Source organism: Dryobates pubescens, chromosome Z (assembly GCF_014839835.1).
Source record: "Dryobates pubescens isolate bDryPub1 chromosome Z, bDryPub1.pri, whole genome shotgun sequence".
Taxonomy (NCBI): domain Eukaryota; kingdom Metazoa; phylum Chordata; class Aves; order Piciformes; family Picidae; genus Dryobates; species Dryobates pubescens.
The window spans coordinates 112,641,020-112,662,070 of NC_071657.1; the positions used below are offsets into that span (position 1 = coordinate 112,641,020).

The following is a 21,051-nucleotide window of genomic DNA, read 5'->3' on the forward strand; positions in this document are numbered from 1 at the left end:
CAATTTCACTCAAGAGCCTTCTGCATGGTGGGGAGGATGAAAAGAAAAAAGAAAAAAAACCCAAACCAAACCAAAACAAACCACCTTGGAAAACCAAAATCTACCAGACTACAGAAAGACTGTGAACTGTTTCCTGCTCTCACCAGTTGTTTTTCCGAGTATGCTTTGCTGCCAATATCATGCAGTATTTTATTTGTTTGCTGACCAGATGGCTGAATATTTTCAAACAAGGAAGAAACAAAAAAGGCAATTCATAGCAAAGAAGGGATTTTTTTCACAATTTTTAGCTGATACTCAGCTTTGGGAATATTCCTTGGTTTTATGATGATTCCCTCCTTAAGAAAGAAAAAAAAATGTAAAAATGAGCCTTGGTGGCACCTGTAACATCAGAGGGAGGTCATGTTTGGGAGGTTTAGCTCAGGAACTTCTGCGTGACTTGCAACCACTTGTCTCAGGATAGGACCATGTCCTTTGTGAGTGCTTAACTGTATTATGTGTCTGGAATAGACCTGCCCATTGAACGAAGCAAGATCTTAAATCATAGCCTGAAAGAAAAAAAATATGTAACTGTATATTCTGATGAGGAAGTCTCATCCGGTATTGTCCTCTTGGGTTGCCTCCAAGCCAACAGAGTCCATTTCCACTTCAAGAATAACTGATAAATAAAACCAAGAACAAGCAGCCCAAGGCACCCTGAACTAAATAAATGATGGAGAAAACACATCTTAGATTTAACTCAGCCCTCAGATGCATTCAGCTCCTAGAATCTTCTCTATTCATGCTGCTAACCCCAGTCAAAATGATCTCCAGTGGCACAGTCTAGCCAAGCCGTGCTCCGTGCACAGTTCCTCCAAAGTTCAGATTCATCCAGAGTGCTAAGACAGCTTTTTAGGCAGATATAAATTTGAATTTGTTAGTATTTCTAGAATCAAGGCTGGGTTGAAGTACAAGCTGGGGGTGTGACACCAGTAGGCAGAGCTTTGGATGCAGCAACATTCAACTCTTTAAGAAGCAGGGTAATGTGTTATATCAGCAGCTATACCAGTCAAATCAAGTGACTCATCAACCCACATATTGGGAGGAAAGGCAGGACAAGAAAGAGATCAGAGTTTTGCCCAGGCACAGTTCCCAGGCTGTCCCTTACTACTGATTTGACGCCAAGAGATAGGATCCACTCTACAACATGAAGAAAGAAATGCACTCACAGATGGCTTTCCTGCCCAGGTAATGCAGGCAGCCTGTAAACACCCACCTCTTTCCTGGGGAAAGTAAATCCAGATACAAGGTCCAGCCCATCTGACAAACAGTTGCAATAAATTACAAGTTGATCATTGCACACAAGCTTATGTGTTAGGTTTAATACCGCATATAGCACAGACAAAACCTTACACTGACATGAGCCTGGTGTTAATTATTCCCTGGAGAGGAAGGGATCTGCTGTGTGATAATGCACCTTTGGTGCAAAACAATAAAACTCTTTACTTACAAATAGTTCTTCAGAACTAAGAACTAAGGCTGTGCTCCTGCTGCTTTCCTATTTTATTTCAGCAATTCAGAAGCAAAGATTTAGGTCTCTTCTCTATAGTAATTAGGTCATTGTAGAGACCTAGCTCCACCACTGCCATGTCCCAGCTATATCAACACATCTTCACCCCCACAGCTTACACAGCACTACAGAGCAACCTCATAGTTTGTGTAATAGCTCATATAATTTAGTTCAGTGGACTTTAATTCCAATGATGGGCCTAGATTCATTTTATTTTACTTTAGATAGCTAAAAATTAAACATCTACCCGATATAAGACATAGTCCCTCTGTGGTCTGGCTAAACTACCACAGTTGCTCTATTACCTGAAGACCCCTCCCCAGCCAGAAAGGGGACTGGGAAAAAGAAAGGAGATCTATTGGTTGAAATGAAAACAGATTTAATGGAACAGCAAAACTAATATTAACACTAATGCCAATATAATGCTAATGGCCTGCAGCCCATGGATGGCCTATGATTCTGTTCTAGCAAAACAAGGACATCAGTGGGGGAAAAAATGGGCACATTCAGCAGAAAAATCACTTCACCACCATTTCAGGATGTGAAAAATTAATCTCAAAGGGTGATTGTCTCTGTCTTGACAACTACTTTTAGGTCAGACTAGGTGACTAACTTACATAGTTATAAGAGATTTAAATAAGTTCTTTTCATGGTATGAAATGCTTATTCTGTTCAGTGCTCAGCCACTTCCACAACCCCAGGATCTCTGGCTTGGACTATGTATAGATGACTGGAGCATGTTTTCTGCTCACATTCTTTTTCTGCTGTTCTGAAGAACTACAAGGGTGCTATGTGCCCTCCTAACATAGTAGGTCTTTAAGTAACTGTACCCAGTTATAGTCATCCCATGACTAAACTGTTTCCACTCATCTTTACTAATCTCATCTTTGGAGCATGCCGACACATTTTGGGGTGATCTTGACAGCTAGAGAACCAGAGTTCTTTGGGGCTGTTATGGCTAGCTGGCTATAAACTCCTATGAAAGCAGAGTAATGTCCCAGTAATTTACTTCTACTTCCAGAATGTATCACGCTCAATGAGGTGTCACTGGGTCTCCCCACCCATCTACAGTGTAAATGCTACCGTTGAATAATAGCAAAGATTGTTAAATTGTACTTTCAGTTACTCACATAAAGCCTCCCAAAACCTTGAGTCAGGCCTCATTGCTTACACCCCATCTAATTCATACATCTTATTTTGGTGCCCCAGGGCCTTAAAACACTATGTAACTTAGCTCCAGTTCATTTAACTTTCCAGATTTTAGCTTTTCAAGGTTCACATTTTTCAACTCTTCTCTGCAGTACTAAGAACCTGACTTTTCTTTCCCTCCCTTTCCAATGAAGGCCACAACTCCTGCACAACAACATAATGAGGCTTTAAGGAAATATTTTCCTTTGTTTAGCAAAGCATTTCCACAGGTCAGTATTGCATTGGGCAGTGCTGCAAATTTATTTATTTTTTTCATTTAAAAGATGGAAATAATTGATGGCTCTTCAGAGAAGCCCACAAACATTTAAGTAGGGTTGTCTTTAAGTTCAGCTAAAAATTCTGCAGAAAAAAAGATAGAGGAATTGATTCTTTTATACAGGATGGCTCTTTGTAACTAGGGTGAATGGGAATCTGATCGTCAATCACAGCTATTTCAGCAGGAGTGCAGAGCTCAGTGCTGAACTATTTGTTATAGTTGGTCTGTGCATCCCTAAAAGGATGCCTTGACACTAACAGGACATGTTACTTTGGCGCAGGATTGAGCAATGTCTCTTGATCCCATATGTCTCACCACAAAGAGGATAACAAAGAGTGCAGTGGGTTTCCAGCCAAAAAAAAAAAATAATTCAGAGCTCTGGTGAGTCCTATATTCAGCAATCAAAACCAGGCATTAATTGAAAGAGTCACCCTGTCTGGTCTTCTGGAAGAAGAGAGAGTTGGCTGGGATTCAGCTGTTACTTGAGCAGCTTTAGAGGAGACAGCCATTAACTTACTAACCAGAACACTTGACATTCATCATAAGTCAAGACAAGCTGCTCATCAGCAGGTCTGCAGGGCATGTGATTGCCAAGAAAGGTGCAGCATGAAAAGCAGAATCATTTCTCCACTCCAGTTCTGAGTAGCACCACCACACACCCCCACCCCGGCCCCACAACATCCCTGAGGTGCACATCCACTCACATTCCCTCCATGCAAGCATAAATCATGCTGCAAAGGAGAGTGGGTAAGGCCCCTGTTTCTTTCCTTTCAAGAGAAGTTTTATTTTATTTTGTTTTGGTTGGATGAAATAAGACCAAACAAAACAGAGAAGAAATGTCTTGGGAAAATCTTTCCTTTTCTTCCTTTGCTTTAAGGAACCACCGAGCTGGAGATAAATAGCAGCTAACCAGACACAAGCAGCATTTGATCAGCACTGCTGACCTACCAGCAGGAGGGAGCCATGGATATAAAAGCCTGGGAAAAAAATCAGAAGTCATCCACTTCTGACGTATATCTCTCAAAAGACATGGCACCACCCCTATGTGTGTATAAAACATGGCTGGTCTGTGTGAAGATCTTCCTTTCAGAAACTTCAGAGACTGGAGTAGAACACCAGAAGCATTTCATGGGCCACAAGGAACACTACAGGAAATTAACGCTTTAGGAGTCAGCAGCTGAGGTCTGAATCTCCTTTACCCTTGAGTTTGCTGCTAAAATTCACCACCTTGGTGCATTTTAGTTTTCTGGGACAGCATGATCCATTTAGACACTGATTTCTCTGCTATTAAATGTATTCTGTACCTTACCAAGCCAGCAGCAACTACATTAATTGGATCTTCACATTTTGCACTCACCATCACTTCTTCCTCTAGCTTTGTCAACTGATGCATTTCAATTTTCTGACCATATTCAATTACATCAAAAATACCTCTAAGCGTGTTCAGGTCAGTTCCAGCCTCATAGAGAAAGTTCACCCTTTCCCCAAAGCAGGGTTTTTTCATCAAACTGGATTATAAGATTAACATTAGTAACCCACATTGGTAATTACTGTATAGGAAACAGCTCTTCTGCCTGCCTACCCTGGTAATTAGAAAAGGGTCAGTGTTGTGAACTGTCTCACCTTGTTTACATGAATCTCTTCTCCTGATGCTCCTGTACTCAGTTATATCCTTTCAACCAATCCCAGGCACCCTGAGCCATGTTCCTATGGGCTGTCCCTGAGAAATATTTGCACCTCTACTATGGAACAAAATCTAAACAAATGAAAATTGAGCTTCCCAGCATTTTAACCATCAAGTCATATGATTCCTATCATTTTTTGTAGGTACTTCCCAATTGTCTTCAAGTATCATCCTAAACCATCTCTGTTACGTGTTGTATTTCTTGACCATAAAACACAAACAGGTGAGAGAGTTTAATGTCATATCAGCAAGGGAAATTAGGATGAGTGATTTGCCCTCTTTGTAGCAGTAAAAATTCTTTGTGAAAGATTTTTTTTCTACTTGAGAACAGCCCATCATCTGAATTTTTTTGTTGGTTTCGGGTGGTGGTTTTTTGGGTGAGAGGGGGAGGAGAGAGTTGCTTGTGTTTGGGTTAGGTTTTGGTTTTGTTTGTTAGTTTTGTCATCGAAAAGATATCCTACAGCCAGCAAATAATTTTCCTTGCAGAAATGGCAGCTACATCTCTGAAGCCAGTGCACAGACCTCCACAACAGACAGCAACAATCCAGTTCTTTCACACCCTTTACACACACACCCCCCCCTCTCATTTTCTTCTTCCTACATTAGGAAATACAATTCCCTTGCCACTATGTCAGTGTAAATCCAGGTTAGCTCTATCCAACCACAATTTTGTGTTCTAGAAATAAAAGGAGACCAGCCTTCTGTTTGGGGGGTCCCAACCTCTCCTGCAATTGTTCTAGCCCTCCAGAGACCAGTCATCTTTGCAACTCACACAGGTAAATACCCATTCTTATATTTTCTTTTTTTCGGGTTTTGTTTTTTTGTGGGTTGTTTTTTTTTTTTCTTGGCAGGTTAGTTTTCAGCCCAATCAGCATTTACTCTGACTTAGCACACAGTGCCAGGATCATCAGCACCAGTACAGGGGAGCCAGCAGCTCAGCTGCACATGTGGTCTTATATCATCTTAAATCATTCGTGAGCCCATGTCCCAAGAGCACAGCATTTACTGTCTGGCACAAGTTATAAAAGTGAGTATCACAATGCTTGTGAAACAAGTTCATTACTAGATTTGCCTCAGGTTTTGTAACTGAAATAGTTTTGTTGGTTGGTTGGTTGGATTTTTTTTTATTATTTTTTTTTAGGTGGGGTTTAACTAATCCTCTTATTCAGGCTAAAACCTAAAACACAGCCAAGGGAGAGCACCTTTTCCAAGCAGGTGTAAGAGTTAGGAAAGACACTGCCATGCTGGTATTACCGGCAGAGGACCTTCACAACAGCAGCCCCTAGAAAAACCCTGGCAGTGTCTGGGAGGCACATGGGACCTGTTCCCTGACTTTGTTCCCAAAAACTGTCTCTTTCCTATCTCAAGCATGGGGAGCTCAAGGCTGCTTTCTTGTTACCAGTCATTATCTGCTATCCACTTTTTATTATTATTTTTTTTCTACTGAACTGGTACTCATGATTTGCTTCAGCAGGCATTGATAGCGACTTACACAGATGACATAGGGGAAGTCTGATGGCATCTCCCCATTTCCCACAGAGCAATCCCTGCAAGTCCAAATAATACTTGGCTCTGCCCCATGGTTGATGCAGTCAGTGGAAGCCCTGCCAATGTCTTCACTGAGCACAGGGTCAGACTGAAGGCAAGGATTTCCCTTCGAGCAACTCTAGCATTTCTGACCCTGGTCATCGGCCAGCACAAAGCAATGAGCAACACTGCTAAAGTTTTCCCAGCCAATATCCAGTAGAAATTGTGGTCTGGAGGAGGCAGCCACCAACCCAAATCACTGTGTACCACCCATGTCAGCACCCAGCTCACTGATGGTCCCCACCAATAGCACAAATGGATGTGTCAGGAGTCCCAGAAGAGTTCCTCTCCTCAATTTCCCTCTATAAAGCTACACAAAGGAAGGAACAAAAAAGGGAGGAAATGAAAATAAAATCATAGGCCTTTTTAGATTATAAATATTCAACCTGAATGATCGGGTGGTGTTTGACGTCAGTAGAAATACAACATGTTGGCTTAATGTCTACTACTCTTTTGAGTTTATGGTCTGTTATAACAATTTCCACCATGCCTCATTTTCTTACTCTTGAATCATTACAACCAAGGCTCATAATCCATTTTTTATACTAGCATCTGTCTTCATTCTCAGATTTCAAATTCTCACACCTCACCCATTTCTTCTCTTCTTCTCTGTGCTTCCTCTACCAGCTCCACCTTGGTCTGCCTGTGTGCTGTGGTGGTGATGTTTTCTGCTTCTGTATCTGAACTTCAGCATCTGTCTTCTCACCTTTTGTGCACCTGTTTCCACTCCATCAACTTTACTGTCAGCAGTTTTATAGCATGGCTTTTTTCTCTTCTTTCCTCATCTTTATGACCATCCATCACGGTGGCAAATGAAAGCTGTACATCTCTCTTTTCACCTCAGAGAGTAAAGTCTGCACAACAAGAGGTGATAAAAATCTTTCCATAGCCTGTCCTGTTGCCTATGAACTGGTTATAAATTATATAAGATATATAAATATCTTTCAGAGCAGTTAGAAATCAGGGAATACAACACTGGATCATCCCAGCAGCCAATGTAGATAGCTCCTGCTTTGTTGCCAAAATAACCAGAGCAGATGCTTCAAAGAAAGGGACAAGGCTACCAATAAGGACAGCAAGGGAGATCACTTTGAAGAATTTCTTCCTAAATGTTTAGCAATGAGCTAATTCCTTCAGAGATTTTAAGGCTAACAGAGACTAAATGAATCCCAAAGACTCGGAAGCCCCAGAGGTTGTTTACAGTTTCATGAAAAGGAAAAAAAACTACTACCTTTAAAGAGTGTAACGTGTAACCTTTCAAGTGCACAGAGTCTTTTTACTTAGACCTTTCTCTAAAGATTTGAATCTCATTAATTTTCTCTACCCCATGCATTAATGCATGTTCTTCTTTCTCTTCCTGTTATTCCTTTCTTATTTAGACAGCGTCACCGTCTGCTGTGATCACTGTGTGCTTATTAACCAGTTAAAGATCAAACACAACATTTGCAGTCCCAAGTACTGATGATAAGACAAAAACCCACTCTTTATTATTTATTTTTTTTAATCATCCACCCAACTTATTTCACCATGAGCACATGGGCTGTCTCTACAGAACCATCCCCAAGGATCCCAACTCTTTTTCCAATCAGGTACAGTTCATTTACAAGGGAAGAATATTTCAGATACTCATATTTTCTGGCAGACATCCCTGTTATTCTTGCTACATATATTTGGTGACAGGTATGCTGATTTTTATCTAGCTTTGTTACATAACATCCTTCCAAGAATGTCATGTATCTTTTCTCCATCCTTTACACAGAAAGACAGAACTTCACCTTGCTTCTCAAGCTGCTTAGCTTAGTACATGGTATCCTGATTTAATGTACTAACATACTTAAATATTTCACAATTCACTTAGGTACATCCTATTTTTCAACTCTTCTCATCATGAAAATTAACATTATTTCAACGCATTTAATTCACTGTACTTGACCTAGTTTCAAGTCCATGATTCCCCTCCCTTTCTAAGGCTTCCTGGAAGGCTTTATCTTGCAAATGAGTCTACAAAAAAATTTTTCATTGTCCAAATACATTTCTTCTATCATTTTTGTCTTCTCCAGACGTATTCCAACAGACTAGTACAAAAGTACTTTCCCTTATAGAAGGCACTTATCATTTCTATTCACTTAGTCACCTTATAACTCTGTATTTGCTTTACCTGCCTACTGAAATATGAGGTAAACCATCTGTATCAAAAACAGATGTGTTTGCTCTCAGTCTGCATGGTAACTGAGAATCAAATAGGGTATGTGAAAGAAAACATTTTTGCCAGAAGCTTAGATACTCCCCATCTCTCTTCACAAATAGTTTGGCTGAATGAGAAGTAAGAGAAGAGTCACTTGGGTTTTTGTCTTTTACTTTTTTTTTTATGGTTGCAAAAGCAGCAGAGAAAAATGACTAATGAAATGAATAAAAGATCCACTTAGGCTGAGTATCATTTAAAGCATCCTAAATGAAAAATCTGCTCAGATTTGGGTGAATCTCTAGGGGGAAACCAAAGAAGAATCATTCAGTTGGAAAGTTCAGGAAAAGCACTAAACAGTAGAAAATAGTATGTAGCAAAGATGCTCTTTGCAGTGGCAGAGGAATATCTCCTAATGAATATATCCTAATTTCCATCATAGCAGCTGAATGTGCATTTAATAGTGAAAACTTCACTTGAAGACATAATTTATGCAGCACATGAAACATTTGCATTAGTATCCTGTTCATCATTGGCATAAGTAGAAAGAGTTCACCAAGCAGTTATTCTTCTACCACTGTCTTAATTTGAGTTACCAAGTCACCAGGAGTGCAGGATACAGCAGTTAGTCTCCCCAGCTTCTGCACCCCAGAGGTACCCCAGTCATCCAAGCCAAGCCTCCCTCTGTCTCCTGGAGATGTACCTAATGCACCTCCAAACTAGATGCTAGCCTTAGAGAGCTCAGGGAAAGCTCATAACTGAATAGGCTTTGCAGCCATGCTGTTATGCCAGAAGCTTATGGCTGTATCAGTTTACTCCAAAAACTCCTATGGACCTTCATCAAAGATTCTTGTCCATTTGGTTTGCAGTACAAACACACCTATCCTAACTGTAGTGTGCTGAACTACTAAAGTCTGTAATGAAAGAAACCAATGACAAAAAGGTTTCTGGAAAGTGACATTGATGTACGTTATTATTTTTACTATCAATGTAATCAGAGCACCATGGAGCCTCAGGCACAGCCAGAGATCCCACTGCTCCAAATGCTGTCTGTACCAGAGCAGAAATCTCACAAACTGGCAGATATCCATATTTCTCATAACAGTGAGGAGAGAGAAAAACAAGCTGTCAAGGAAGTGGGGAGAGCAATGCAGCTAAAGGAAGGATCCCGCATAGATTCAAAAGGAACCACCTGACAGGGCATTAAGTCTTGTGCTTCTCAAGCCTTTTGGGTGTAAAACGACAAGACCTTCAACAAAACTTCAAAGGACTGCAATACCCTCTGACAGGCTGTGCTTGCTCATTGCATGACTCCATCCCTGCCTGAGGCTGCCCAAACCAGAGTCAATCGCAACAGGGGCTGTTGTGATGTTAACGGCAATACATCCAGATCACTCCAATTAGGCTGAATTTGGGCAAATGGCAAAGTTTTGAAACCAACTCATAATAACCAGGGTTTAGCCATGTTTTACATAAACTATTAACTTTTGTTCTTCCCCTTTGTAAATTAGCTGATTTGCTATCCTGGTACTTTGGAAGCTTTTTTTTTTCCTTTTCCATCTAGGCATGTCTGTAATTATATTTCCTGGGACATGAGATTGCATCAGCTGCACCCACATCCCATCACAAATAACATACAGCTTTTTAACCATACAAGTGAGGGATGTCTCTGTCTAGAGTAAAAGAACATTTGCCATCCTTCTGAGATGAAAGCAAAAGCAGTCAGGTCCAGATCCAAAGGGTCACAGAAGTAGAGCTCAGGAAAGACCCAGATACAGAATGCTCAAAATACCAGCTCTAGGCCTTTGGTATCTCTGCTCAGATTCAGCTGTCACTTTTAACCATCTTCAAAGGTTAATTTTTTTCAAGTGAAGACTTTAGGGTGAGACCAGCTCTAGAAGGGCCTGTTTCCCTTCACTAGCTGAAAAGGGAAACAGGCAAATTGAAGCTGATGGCTACATAAATCCTCCACTCTGAGGCTGGCCAATGTTTAGGAGAAACATGTCCAAAATAGCCACCGATTTGGATATCCCACATGCCCCTCTGCTGCAAGATTTCCCACACTAGACTAGGGCTGAGCTCTTCCACTGAGGATCTGCTACTTGCAAGACAAAAACATTCAAAAAAGAGGGAATATTCCCTAGGTCAGGGATGCCCTCTTTCACCACAGGGAGGAGACATGAGCTTCTGCACCCCCAGCTCAGGAGGTCCCACACTGCAATAGCCCTCATGCATGGATCAGGACCCTTTGCCAGCCAGATTATCTGACATGGCTGCAGTCTCCCGCCCCTAAGTCTAGTCTGAGGATATACAAATTATTTATTGCTAAACAGTGCAACTGCAGTAAGAGAGGTGAGGAAGCTGTGTTCCTGGAGCATCCTCAGAGGGGTAGCAGAATGCTACCAAACCTCTTACAGGGTTGGTACACAGAGCAGTGCCCCGGGCCCCCAAGACCTGTTTGGGAACGTGGTACATAGCCTCCTCACCACTACACCACCACCTAGATTTAAAACACAGAAAAGACCGAACTGCTCTTTAAAGGTAGCAGAGAAGATCTACTAGCATGTAAGAGTGAGGATGGAAACGCTGAAGCAGAGGCTCAAATTTGGTCATCTCTAGAAGGGTTCCTTCTGGATCACCCAGTGCTGGGTATCCGTACCCCACAGCCTCCTCTCCTGCACCCTGCACAGCCCTGCAGAGCGGTCCCTGCTTCGAAGACACCGAGTCCCTCCCGTGTCGGGTTTTTATAGTAGGAAGGAGGCAGAAAGTTTCTCTCCCCATGTCATACTCTCGGCTCATCTTAGGACATCTCGGGCTGACACAAGGGGGTCGGGACAGTTCCACCACCTTCCTCCTTAACTCTCTGCCTTCTGCACTGATTTCACGTGAGTAATTAGAAAAGCTGAGAGGCCACCCGAGTCTTCCTCGTCCGTGCTATTTCCACGTACCGGAGAAAGAAGCAACAAGCGGGGTAAAGGGGGAGAGGGGCGTGGGCGTGGGGGGAGGCGCAGGTACGGAGGCTGCTCCACGCGTGATACGGTGGGGCTCGGCCGCCCCGCAAAGCCCCTGGCAGCACTGCGGCGAAGGGTAGTTCTCTGCAGGTCTGACCCCTCTTATCTTCCCACGGACAGCCCTAGGAAAACAGCAAGAACCAGCAACACCCCCCTCTCGGGATGCTACGCTCCACCCGAGCCGGTGCATCCCTCGATCCCAGCCCTACGGATGAGGAAATTCCCAGAGCAGCAGGAAAATCTCACCTCTTCGCAGGGAGGAAGCTGCAGGGCGGCCGCCTGCCAGCCCAGAAACCAGCAGCACACCCAGGCACTGCCCAGGTACCCGCGCTTCGCTCCGGCCCGCCGCATCCTCATCTTCATCCTCCGCCGCGGAGCGCCCGGGCACCCTTTCCTCGGGGTGGCAAGGGGAGAATCACCGCCCCCTGCTCCTGCCGGAGACCTCCCTGCCCCAGCCGCGGCCGGAGGGTCGGGCTGCCCCTGGCCCTGCGCCCCGCTGGCAGCTGGGCATAACCCCGGGGCTGGCACGGACAGCAGCGGCCCCGCTCCCGGCAGCCGGCACCCGGCACCGCCAAAGCCGGGAGGAGGGGCCAGGAGGGGGAGGGGGAGGAGGAGGAGGGGGAGGAGGAGGAGGACGACGAGGAGGAGGAGGAGGGTGGAGGAAGGCAGGCAGGCACGCACGCAGCGCAGGCGCATGCTGTCGAGGCTCATCCAGTCCCAGCGTGGCAAGCGGGAGCCTGAAAGCACCCTCCTGGTTGCATCTCCCCAGCCCCAAAAGATCTGTGTTAGAAGCGGCACCGGCGGGGTGAAAACCCCGGCAGGCAGCGCCCGGCAGCCCCGGCCCTGCCAGGGGAGCACGACAGCACGCTCCGGACGCACCACTTTGGCCCCAAAAGGTTCTGGGGTGGGAGCGGTGAAACCCCCCCAGGCCTGGCCCTCCCGGGGTGTTCTGGCCTGCAGCCCTTCACTAGTTTGTTGCCACCGGCGCTCCCCATGCTTGTGCCGACAGCGCCAGGCGATGCGGGGTGCTTGCATCCATCACCCCCTCCTCTGATCCTAAGGATGTCCCTGTCCTTTAAGGTGACATCCAGCCCAGTGGGATGTGCGGTGGGCCACTCTCCTCACAACCCGAGCTCGACAGAGACCTTCCTCAGTAGGACAGGAAAGCAGCTTACTCGTAGCCTGATCAAAATTATTAACCCCAGAATCATGGAAACCTCTCACTCAATGATTGCCTTTCTGTTTGGATTTTTAATCCTCTTCCCCAGCAATGTCCAGCTCCTCATACCTAACAAAATGCTTTACTGCCTCAGGCACTGACAGTTCTCTGCCTCCCTGGCATCTCTGCCAAACCTGCTCACTTGTGCTGCTCCCTCTTGTTTCTTCCCTTCTCTTGGCCTCCTCTTATCTAACCCTGCACAGTCACAGTGCTCCTCATCTCTAGCACAGTGTGTTCCTGCCCCTACTGATCCACCTTTTCCAACTTCAACACACAGCACCTTTTTTTCTTTTTTTTTTTTTAACTTCTGATTTGTCAAGTGACTTTTTTTTCTTTCAATTCACTGCAATTCCTTCTTGTCATGATCCAGGTTTGAGTCAGCCTTTATTCACCTCTTGAAAAGAGATGAGGAGTCTGAGGGTCAGATCTTTGTCTGCATCACGTCACTTCTCTCACCATCCCTGGCTGGTATCATCACTGCAACTGTATGCTAACAGAAAAATTATTTCGTATGCTGTTTTATGTCATTTGAGAACCTTATGGGAGCAATCTGCAGGGAGCCCTGTCACACTCTGCTACCAGAGACGAGTCTGAAATTTCCTTTCGTTCTCACACCAAGCCTTGCTCTGCTTTTAGCTGTATCTGGAGGAAAGAAAATGGGTTACCAGTTCTTCCACTGACAGTCCCCATCCCTCAGGAGGGTGTCAAATGAAGCAGTTTGTGTAAACTGTTATACCAAAAAAATTCTAATTATCTTTCCAGAAAAGTGGAGAGCAGGATAGACATCATTATGTGGTTTTATGTTTTCTGCTCCTGGACCACACAGATCCTAAAGTCAGGTCCCAAAGAATCACTGCTCACCTAAACTTTGGGATAAAATCCAATGTTTGAGGAACACTAATTTCAGCTGGAGCAGTGGCTCTTTTTACATTTGCTGAAATAAAATACACAAAGCTGCAGGCATTCCTAGATATGCAGCAAGGGACTCACCCTGAAAAGGCATAGGAAAAAAAAATTATATTGGTTGGATTGAGCCTGTCTTTCATACCAGGAAAATGGGTACAAGGTCAACCTCCAGAAAAGTACACATCTTGCTGCTCTTCTTGTCCTTGAATAATTCAGGGTGGGGAGCAGACCTGGCAGGGGCTGCTCACAGAACTGCTTTCTGCAGTATGAAGTGCTCTTGATTCCCAGGAACGTTCAAGAAGGCAAGGGGGTGACAAATACAGCAGGGGCAAGAGTCAATTCAAGTGAGCCAACCTCCTGTATAGCATAGAGATAGGTGAGGGAAGGGAGTACCAGAGTGTGCTTTGTCAGCTGCTCTGCCACTCTTTTGTTTTACTAAATTATTAATTTTAAAACTTAGAATGGGAAGAACTATTTACAAATAAAAGGCTAGATACTCATCTTCAGTGCTCACTCTATGTTACAAAAATTATTTACTGACCTCTGTGGGACTTGCTGTCTTCCTAACAAGAAAAATTACTAAGATCTGAGATTATTTTTTTTGTCTTGCTTTGTTTCCAAATGACAGAAGGTCCAGAGATTTCTTGAACTTTAAAGGCAATGTTGTCACTTCAGTTTCTGTGCTATTTGAACAGGATCTGAAATGCCTGTGATATTAAATCCTGCAAATCTTACCTGAAGGCAGCACAGCAAAAATTCTGCAGTGCATAGTAAGCATGAAGCTAACAGGAAAAATATATATATACTATTTAAAAATTAATCAGCTTAGACAGACATGAACAAAGGAGGTAGAGGAAAGCAGTGCTGGATTTGAGAAGCATCATGTAACATTAACACCAAAGAAAGTAATGTCTATATATAAAGGGAGCAAAGCTAAAGGATTTTAAATCTAGTAAAAGCAGAAGCAGATACTGGAAATTTTGAGCCCTGGACCTGAAATCTTGACCTAATATTTTGAGTCAACCAATAGGATAAACAAGTAATTCAGAAGAATCATGCAATCTGAGTTAAAAAACCCTTGCCCTACTCTACTAAGTTAAAGTACAAAATAAAAGGAAAGGAAGAAGGGTAAGTAATAATTTATGCTGCAACAACTGTTAGAAGTGTTTCAAGCTACACCTTCAGAATTGCCTGTGTTCTATTGTGCCCCTCTGTTAGTCTGGTCTATTAAAGATGCTCTTAAAAAGTGTACCTTTTCACTGTTGTAAGCTGTGCCCCGGAAAACCCAACAGCTTTCAAGCACTTAGGATCCAGGTCTGTAATTGTTTCCTCCTGGCATCAGTGAGATGCTTAAAGTTAATCATGGACTTTCATGTTTGCAGAGCACAAGCGATAGGTTTCTCCGGTAGCCATTTAGCCATGGCAGGGAAGCAGCCATATGTCACTAATGTTAATGACACCAAGTGAAAGGGAAAATTAAATGGCTGCCAGCTACTGTTTGGATGACAGCAATTAGTAACTACACTTGGGATTAGTCAGGGCTGTAGGCTGACACTGGGTTTCCTGGGAATACATCATAGGGTAAATGAAACTATTAACCCTTTTTCACTTTTCCTGCTTTTGATGAAAACTCCTTAAAGACACTAGCTGCAGTTGCATTTCACTGCAGCTTTTGGGAAAGGTAATCAATATAAAGCAATTTCATGGAGTTTCTTCTCTGCAACTCATTTTCCATCACTAGTGACTCTCCACGTGATTAAATTATGTGATGCCTCTACAAGGGTAACTGGTTTTCCCCCAGAAGGTAGTTTGTTCTTCTAATTTGCTGACACATCCATCTATGGACTCTACCACAGTATGTTTTGCTCAGACATCTCCTTTTTTTTTATGAGCCACATACTTTTCCCATATAGCCTAGTCATCTGCACACTATCCATGACTTTATCTGCGTGTCCTAGTTTTGCTAGAACAGAATCAGCCATCGGCTGCAGGCCATTAGCAGCTTGGAGTCAGCCAGGGCTGAAGATGGAAAGGGTCAAAGATGGGGCAGCTGACCTGAGCTGACCCCAGGTGCATTCCATACCACAAATATCACATTCATTATAACAAAGGAAGTTTGCGGAGGACAGAGGTTCTGGATCCTCCTCTTCCCAAGTGTTTCCAGCCCTGAAGAGGTTCACTCATCATTCTGCCCCTGAGGACTGTTTTCCCATTTTTTGTGACCACCACACATTCACTGGGCTGAGTATAGCTTTTTACACTTTATATTGGCATTGGTCTTAGTTTGGCTGTTCCATTAAATATGTTTTCATTTCAACCCTGGTTCTCCTGTCCTTTCCTAATTCTTTTTCTTGGCTGAGGAGGGGGTCATTGGGTGATAGGCCAGCTGCTATGGTTTAGACCCAGATATGGGCTAAACAGAGACATCTGGGACAGCGGTTGCTGGGTTACATGATGTGGTTGTACAGGCTCCATCATACAGGCATAGCCTCATTAGGTAAGCCTACAACTGCAGAACCCTGGGCAGAGGGGAGGGGGGGAACAAAACAAACAAAAAAAGGCTTTCCAGCTACAGACAAGCTAGGATCAGCCTGTACTCCTTTTTCATAAGCCTCACTCCTATATGTAACACTCAGCTTTTATCCCTTTCCCTCTTTTCTTAATACTCTCATTCCTGAATGCTGTATTTTTCCTATTCTCCCTGGAGATGTTTAGAGTGCCTGTATTTTGCTTTTCTAGCAAACTTCATCTTTTGGCCCCCCGTTAAAACTCTGGAAGCCTTCCAGCTGTGATCTCTTTTTTTCTTTTTTTTTTCATCCTTTCTCTCTTTGTGACTTTAATTGAATTTTCCTGTAAATCTTGCTCTTGGCTTGGCACTGGAAAAGCTCCTTCAATGCATACAATTTAATATTAGCTGTGCAAAGGTTAGGTTATAAAGACCCAAAACACTCCTGCACCATTTTAATCTATAGACCTGAAGAAGAGAGGTTAGAGAGATAAGCTGCCTTGCTTGAATCTGAATGACAAGAAATTCAGCCACAAGAATTTATCGGCTTTTGTGATAGCCACATGATTTGACAGCTGCTTTTTGCTTTCTACATGAAGGTGAAAATACTAATTGTGCATTTTGAAAAGTACAGACCAGCCGATTCTCCCCCACCACCCCAGTCCATATAGAATAAAGAGCAGTGGTCACTGCATTAAAATCAGTATGTTTGTTTTGAGCAAGGAAGAACAGCAGTGGTAAATATTTCCAAGATAACAGATGATAGATGTCTGGATCAGCATCCAAAGCCTTTTACTGTTGCTACTGGAGTTTCTTAGCCATTCATCCACAGATGCCTTTTCCCAGCAGACCTATTTATCTGCTGTTGGGCAGCATGAGTGTGTTGAGTAATGATGATTCCCTTGACTTTGTGTGCGAAACAGAGCCTCATTAGATGACTCTCAGGGACCCATCATGATATGGTTATGTCCAAAGAGGACATGTTATCTGGTGGGGGCTGGGTGAACAATCTGAAGAGTAACATCACTTGATTCATAGAGCACTAAGTACAAACAATTGGAAAACTAAAATCTACAGACTCTGGCTGTGCCTATTTGATGTGTGGATGAATGACAATAAATAGCTTCCTGCAGTGAGGAAAGGTTATTTGGCCTAATTCTGTATTTATTTCTACAGTGATGCTAGACATGTCAATCATCTTCACTGTAGGTTAACAGGGGCTCTGCAAAGCACATCCTTGGCTCTGGGAAAGAGCTGCCTCCACACAGCGCTGTGTCCCCGTCCCATCAGTCTTTATATTACCCAACATCTCTAGCCACCATTTGTACCTCTTGCCATCCACAAAGTGTCAGAGGTTACTATCTCATGGTGTGGTGGAGAGAACTCCCTTTCCCATCCATCCCACCAGAAGCATGTTGCTTCTTCAGAAAAATCAAAATCAAAATGTCACAAGGCTTTCACATAGCTGGACTATATGGCCTTAAAAGGTCTCTTCCAACCCAAACCATTCTATGATAGTGTCCCCTAGAAAGAAAAGGGACTCATATTTTCTATTGATCTGCTTGATCTTGATGAAGGCTTTTGTGACTAAAAGGCTGCACTTACAAGGGTCTTAAAGGTCCTTCTGCTTTCAGTGAATCAATGCAACATCTCCTGGCTCTTCCAAACTTCAAAGAAAGCAATGCCAGACTTTCCCTGGAAAATTGGGGGGAGCCATATTAAGCCAACACTAAAGTGCTTTGGAAGTCTCACCTGTTTGATAAACAGGGCTTTTATTTGTTTGTTTGTTCGCTTGGTTTTTGTAGATACGATGTATTTTATTACTATACTGTTTCTATGGTTGGCAGCAAAATTAATTGAGCTGACAGTGCCAATAGTGTTGACACACACAACAGCGGCAAACAACCATAACAACAGGGCCGATTTTCTGCACCCAGGAAAGCCTTTGTAAACTTTCAAACCCCATTTCTTTTTCAAATAAAAAGCACCCAAATAAATGTCAGAGACTGTAACAAAGCCACTTTAGTAGAAGGCAGAGGTGTAATTTATCATGTGAGAAGCCTGACTCTGATCTCACATATGGGTATGAAATTGTGCTGACCTTATGTGAGCAAGTGGCTGAAATAGGTCTTATCAAGATGCTTCAAGGTGGTGCTGTGACCAAGCAGCCTAATATAACCTGACAGGCAGACCTACAAGTCAATGTAAAGTCCTGTCTATGTTTGTGGGGCTTCAGCTGTAACGAGGCTGCAGCCATGCATGTTGGATCTGACTGTGAAATTGTACTTCTGTGGATAAGGATCTGTATAAAGGTAAAGCACAGCATGTGTTAGATGGGTTTGCAGCTATGACAGGGAAAGCTTAAAATGCATAGTGCTGTTAGCAGCTGTCTCAGCATCTGGGAGGCTCTCTCCTCCATCATCACCAGTCCCAGAAGCAAGAAATACCATCAAACGTGTGCACTAATACAAAACCTTCCATAATGACCTCTTCTCTCTGTCGGTTATTGCAATGAGATGAGCACATCTAACTGTCACATGCATCATCTATTTGAGAAGTTATTTTGTCCTAACACTGCAACAGTGGTGCTTCAGGTTTGCTGTAATTTGGCTCTGTATGAGTCACAGAGTATTTACCCAGCACACTGGGCTCGGTTATGTTTAATTTCTGCAAATTATTTCTGTAGGCATTCAGGTGCTGCAGGCAGATGCCTACATGCTCAAAATTAAAGACTGCAGAAACTCTCTGCCCGTCTTGCTGAGTTTTCAGCCTTTGTCTCCTGAAACCACACTTTTTTCATTCATTAAACCCAGGTCTCTCTATTGATCTTCAAGGAAAGAGGAAAGTTTGGGGCCAGATCCAGCAGAAAAGCAACTCCCCAGCTTGGGGGATTTCACCCGTTTCCAAGAGGGAGAACCACTCATCTAGGGAAAAGGAAGTACAGATCTGGAGGATGGCTGGGCTTTGTGTGCCTTTCTGCACACAGAAGCCCCGTCCCCACCTTGAGGAGATTCTGCCAAGCTAGCCTTGGCTGCTGCACACATGGTTTCAGGGTGAATTGTCTCTTAAGCAGACGCCCTGAGTCCTACAGATTAAAGAGTATTGTGGTGTCTTCAGGAGTACAAGCTGTTTCACTCACAGGGAATATGGCAGTATTTAAACAAAGAGTGTACCTCTGGCTGCAGGTTTACTTCTCCAGCTCCCTTAGGATGATGTTTTGACACAAAGACTTGGTTCTATTTGCTCCACAAAATACCAGTTGCTCTGTCAGCACCTTTACATTTGGTAACCACCACAGCCTTCAAAATACACAAATGTAAATTTGCAGCTTAAGGGGTAAAGTGACTTATTGCACTATAAATATCCTACCACATTAATAGTAGTGCTCAAATGGCACTAAGCTGAGTAAATGTAATTTTGGTGCTTTATAATTGTTCCCTCGTGGATTCGCTTTCCTCTTTACCACTTTTCTTGTTGTCTGATTTTTTTTCATCCTCTTTAAACTGTTCCTTACCTAAAGATGCATTTTCCCCAGCATCTTTCCAACTGCCCTCTTTCCCTACAAACTCACTTGAAAGAAAGCATTTTGACTTAAACATCTGTGAGGCTCTCCAGTTTATTTTAGAGCCCGCTTGGCTGAACAGCGAATCAGCTCATGCGCCAGCTCCACTGGTCATGAAGATGACAAGTCCCTGCAAGAAAGCTGTGTCTGGTGGGTAAAACTAGCACTCTAGAAACATGTTTTCTACTTACTTCACTGCCACTGACTCATTATAGGTAAAAATTATTATTTTGCAGAAGCTGAAATTTACATCTTAGTTAATGGCTCAAAGTGGGATTTTAATAGACTGAAGAGATTAATGATGCTTTTAGGGGTCTTCCTCCCCAGACTGGACAGTGGCTTCTGCTCTCCTGAGGAAGCCACTTTATACTTCATTTCCTCAGCCTTTGAGATACTAAGATGAGAAAGACTTAAGACAGAACAGGAAGGGTTATCTGCCAGTTGATTATGGCCCAAAAAGTGCAGTATCTTGCAACTGAAGGTGGACTGCAAGTCTCCTTAATACAAGCTTCCATAGGACCATAGATGCTCATGCTGGAGCACTTGTCTGTCCTTGATACAAGAATGCTTGATGGATTTCAGCCTAGACCTGCCCAAGGAGAGATATAGGATGGTCCATGAGAAGCCTGGTCCTGGCACAAGTTCCACAGGGGTCAGCCAGAGCCATGAGGAGGACCAAGCATCTCAGGATAGTACCAGAACAGCTGACACATTGCCATCCCAGGTGGAAAGAGATGGCAGAGCTGTGCCACTGCATTTCATTACCTGTTGAGGGCTGGAAAGATTTTTTTTTTTTAAACCCTTGTGAGGCTGTGTGTTAACTCATCCCTAGATATTACCAAGAAATAGTGAAGGTGAGCGCCAGGTGAATCTCTAGTACCTCTGGCTTTAAAAAAAATACAAGCATTAACATCATTAGAAACCCAGAGACCTGCAAGAGATCAGACAGGGGGAAATTTGAAATTAACCTTGCAAAGTGAATAGTGTGTTTGAATTTATCTCTACAACCGTGCTTCACCATGGAGGTAAGGCAAAATGTCAGCCTGAAGTTAAAAGCTTTGTTGAAGCAATCTCTGGTTTAACACTCAAAGTGCCCCTTGATATTTATCAAGGTAATGAAAATACTACAGGATTCTTCAAAAGCTGAGGAGAGGTTGTACTTAGCTCACCTGTCATAATAACTAGGAGGTTTTCCCATCACTGGACAGCTCACTTCTCTATCACCTTCCTGCATGCTCAAGCAAATCCTTCAGGCTGACTATCCTTCTTTCTCAGCATATTTCTGCTAAACTTCAGTGTTAATTAAATATACATATATTCAATACATGTTTATATTTAATTAAGGTATATATATGCAATATATATGTACCTTTATATTTCTAG

The 21,051-nt window shown here is 43.2% G+C and overlaps 1 protein-coding gene across 2 annotated transcripts in view; it reads right to left on the reverse strand.

Annotated features, from left to right (window-relative positions):
- The window catches only part of ELAPOR2 (endosome-lysosome associated apoptosis and autophagy regulator family member 2), a 105,180-nt gene extending 93,124 nt beyond the window's left edge, over positions 1 to 12,056 (reverse strand). For both annotated transcript variants that reach the window (XM_009900279.2, XM_054178283.1), the window contains exon 1: positions 11,722 to 12,056. In XM_009900279.2, the coding sequence (XP_009898581.2) occupies positions 11,722 to 11,838 (117 nt within the window). In that variant the 5' untranslated portion in view covers positions 11,839 to 12,056. The remainder of the gene's footprint in view (positions 1 to 11,721) is intronic.
- Positions 12,057 to 21,051: the final 8,995 nt, after the last annotated feature.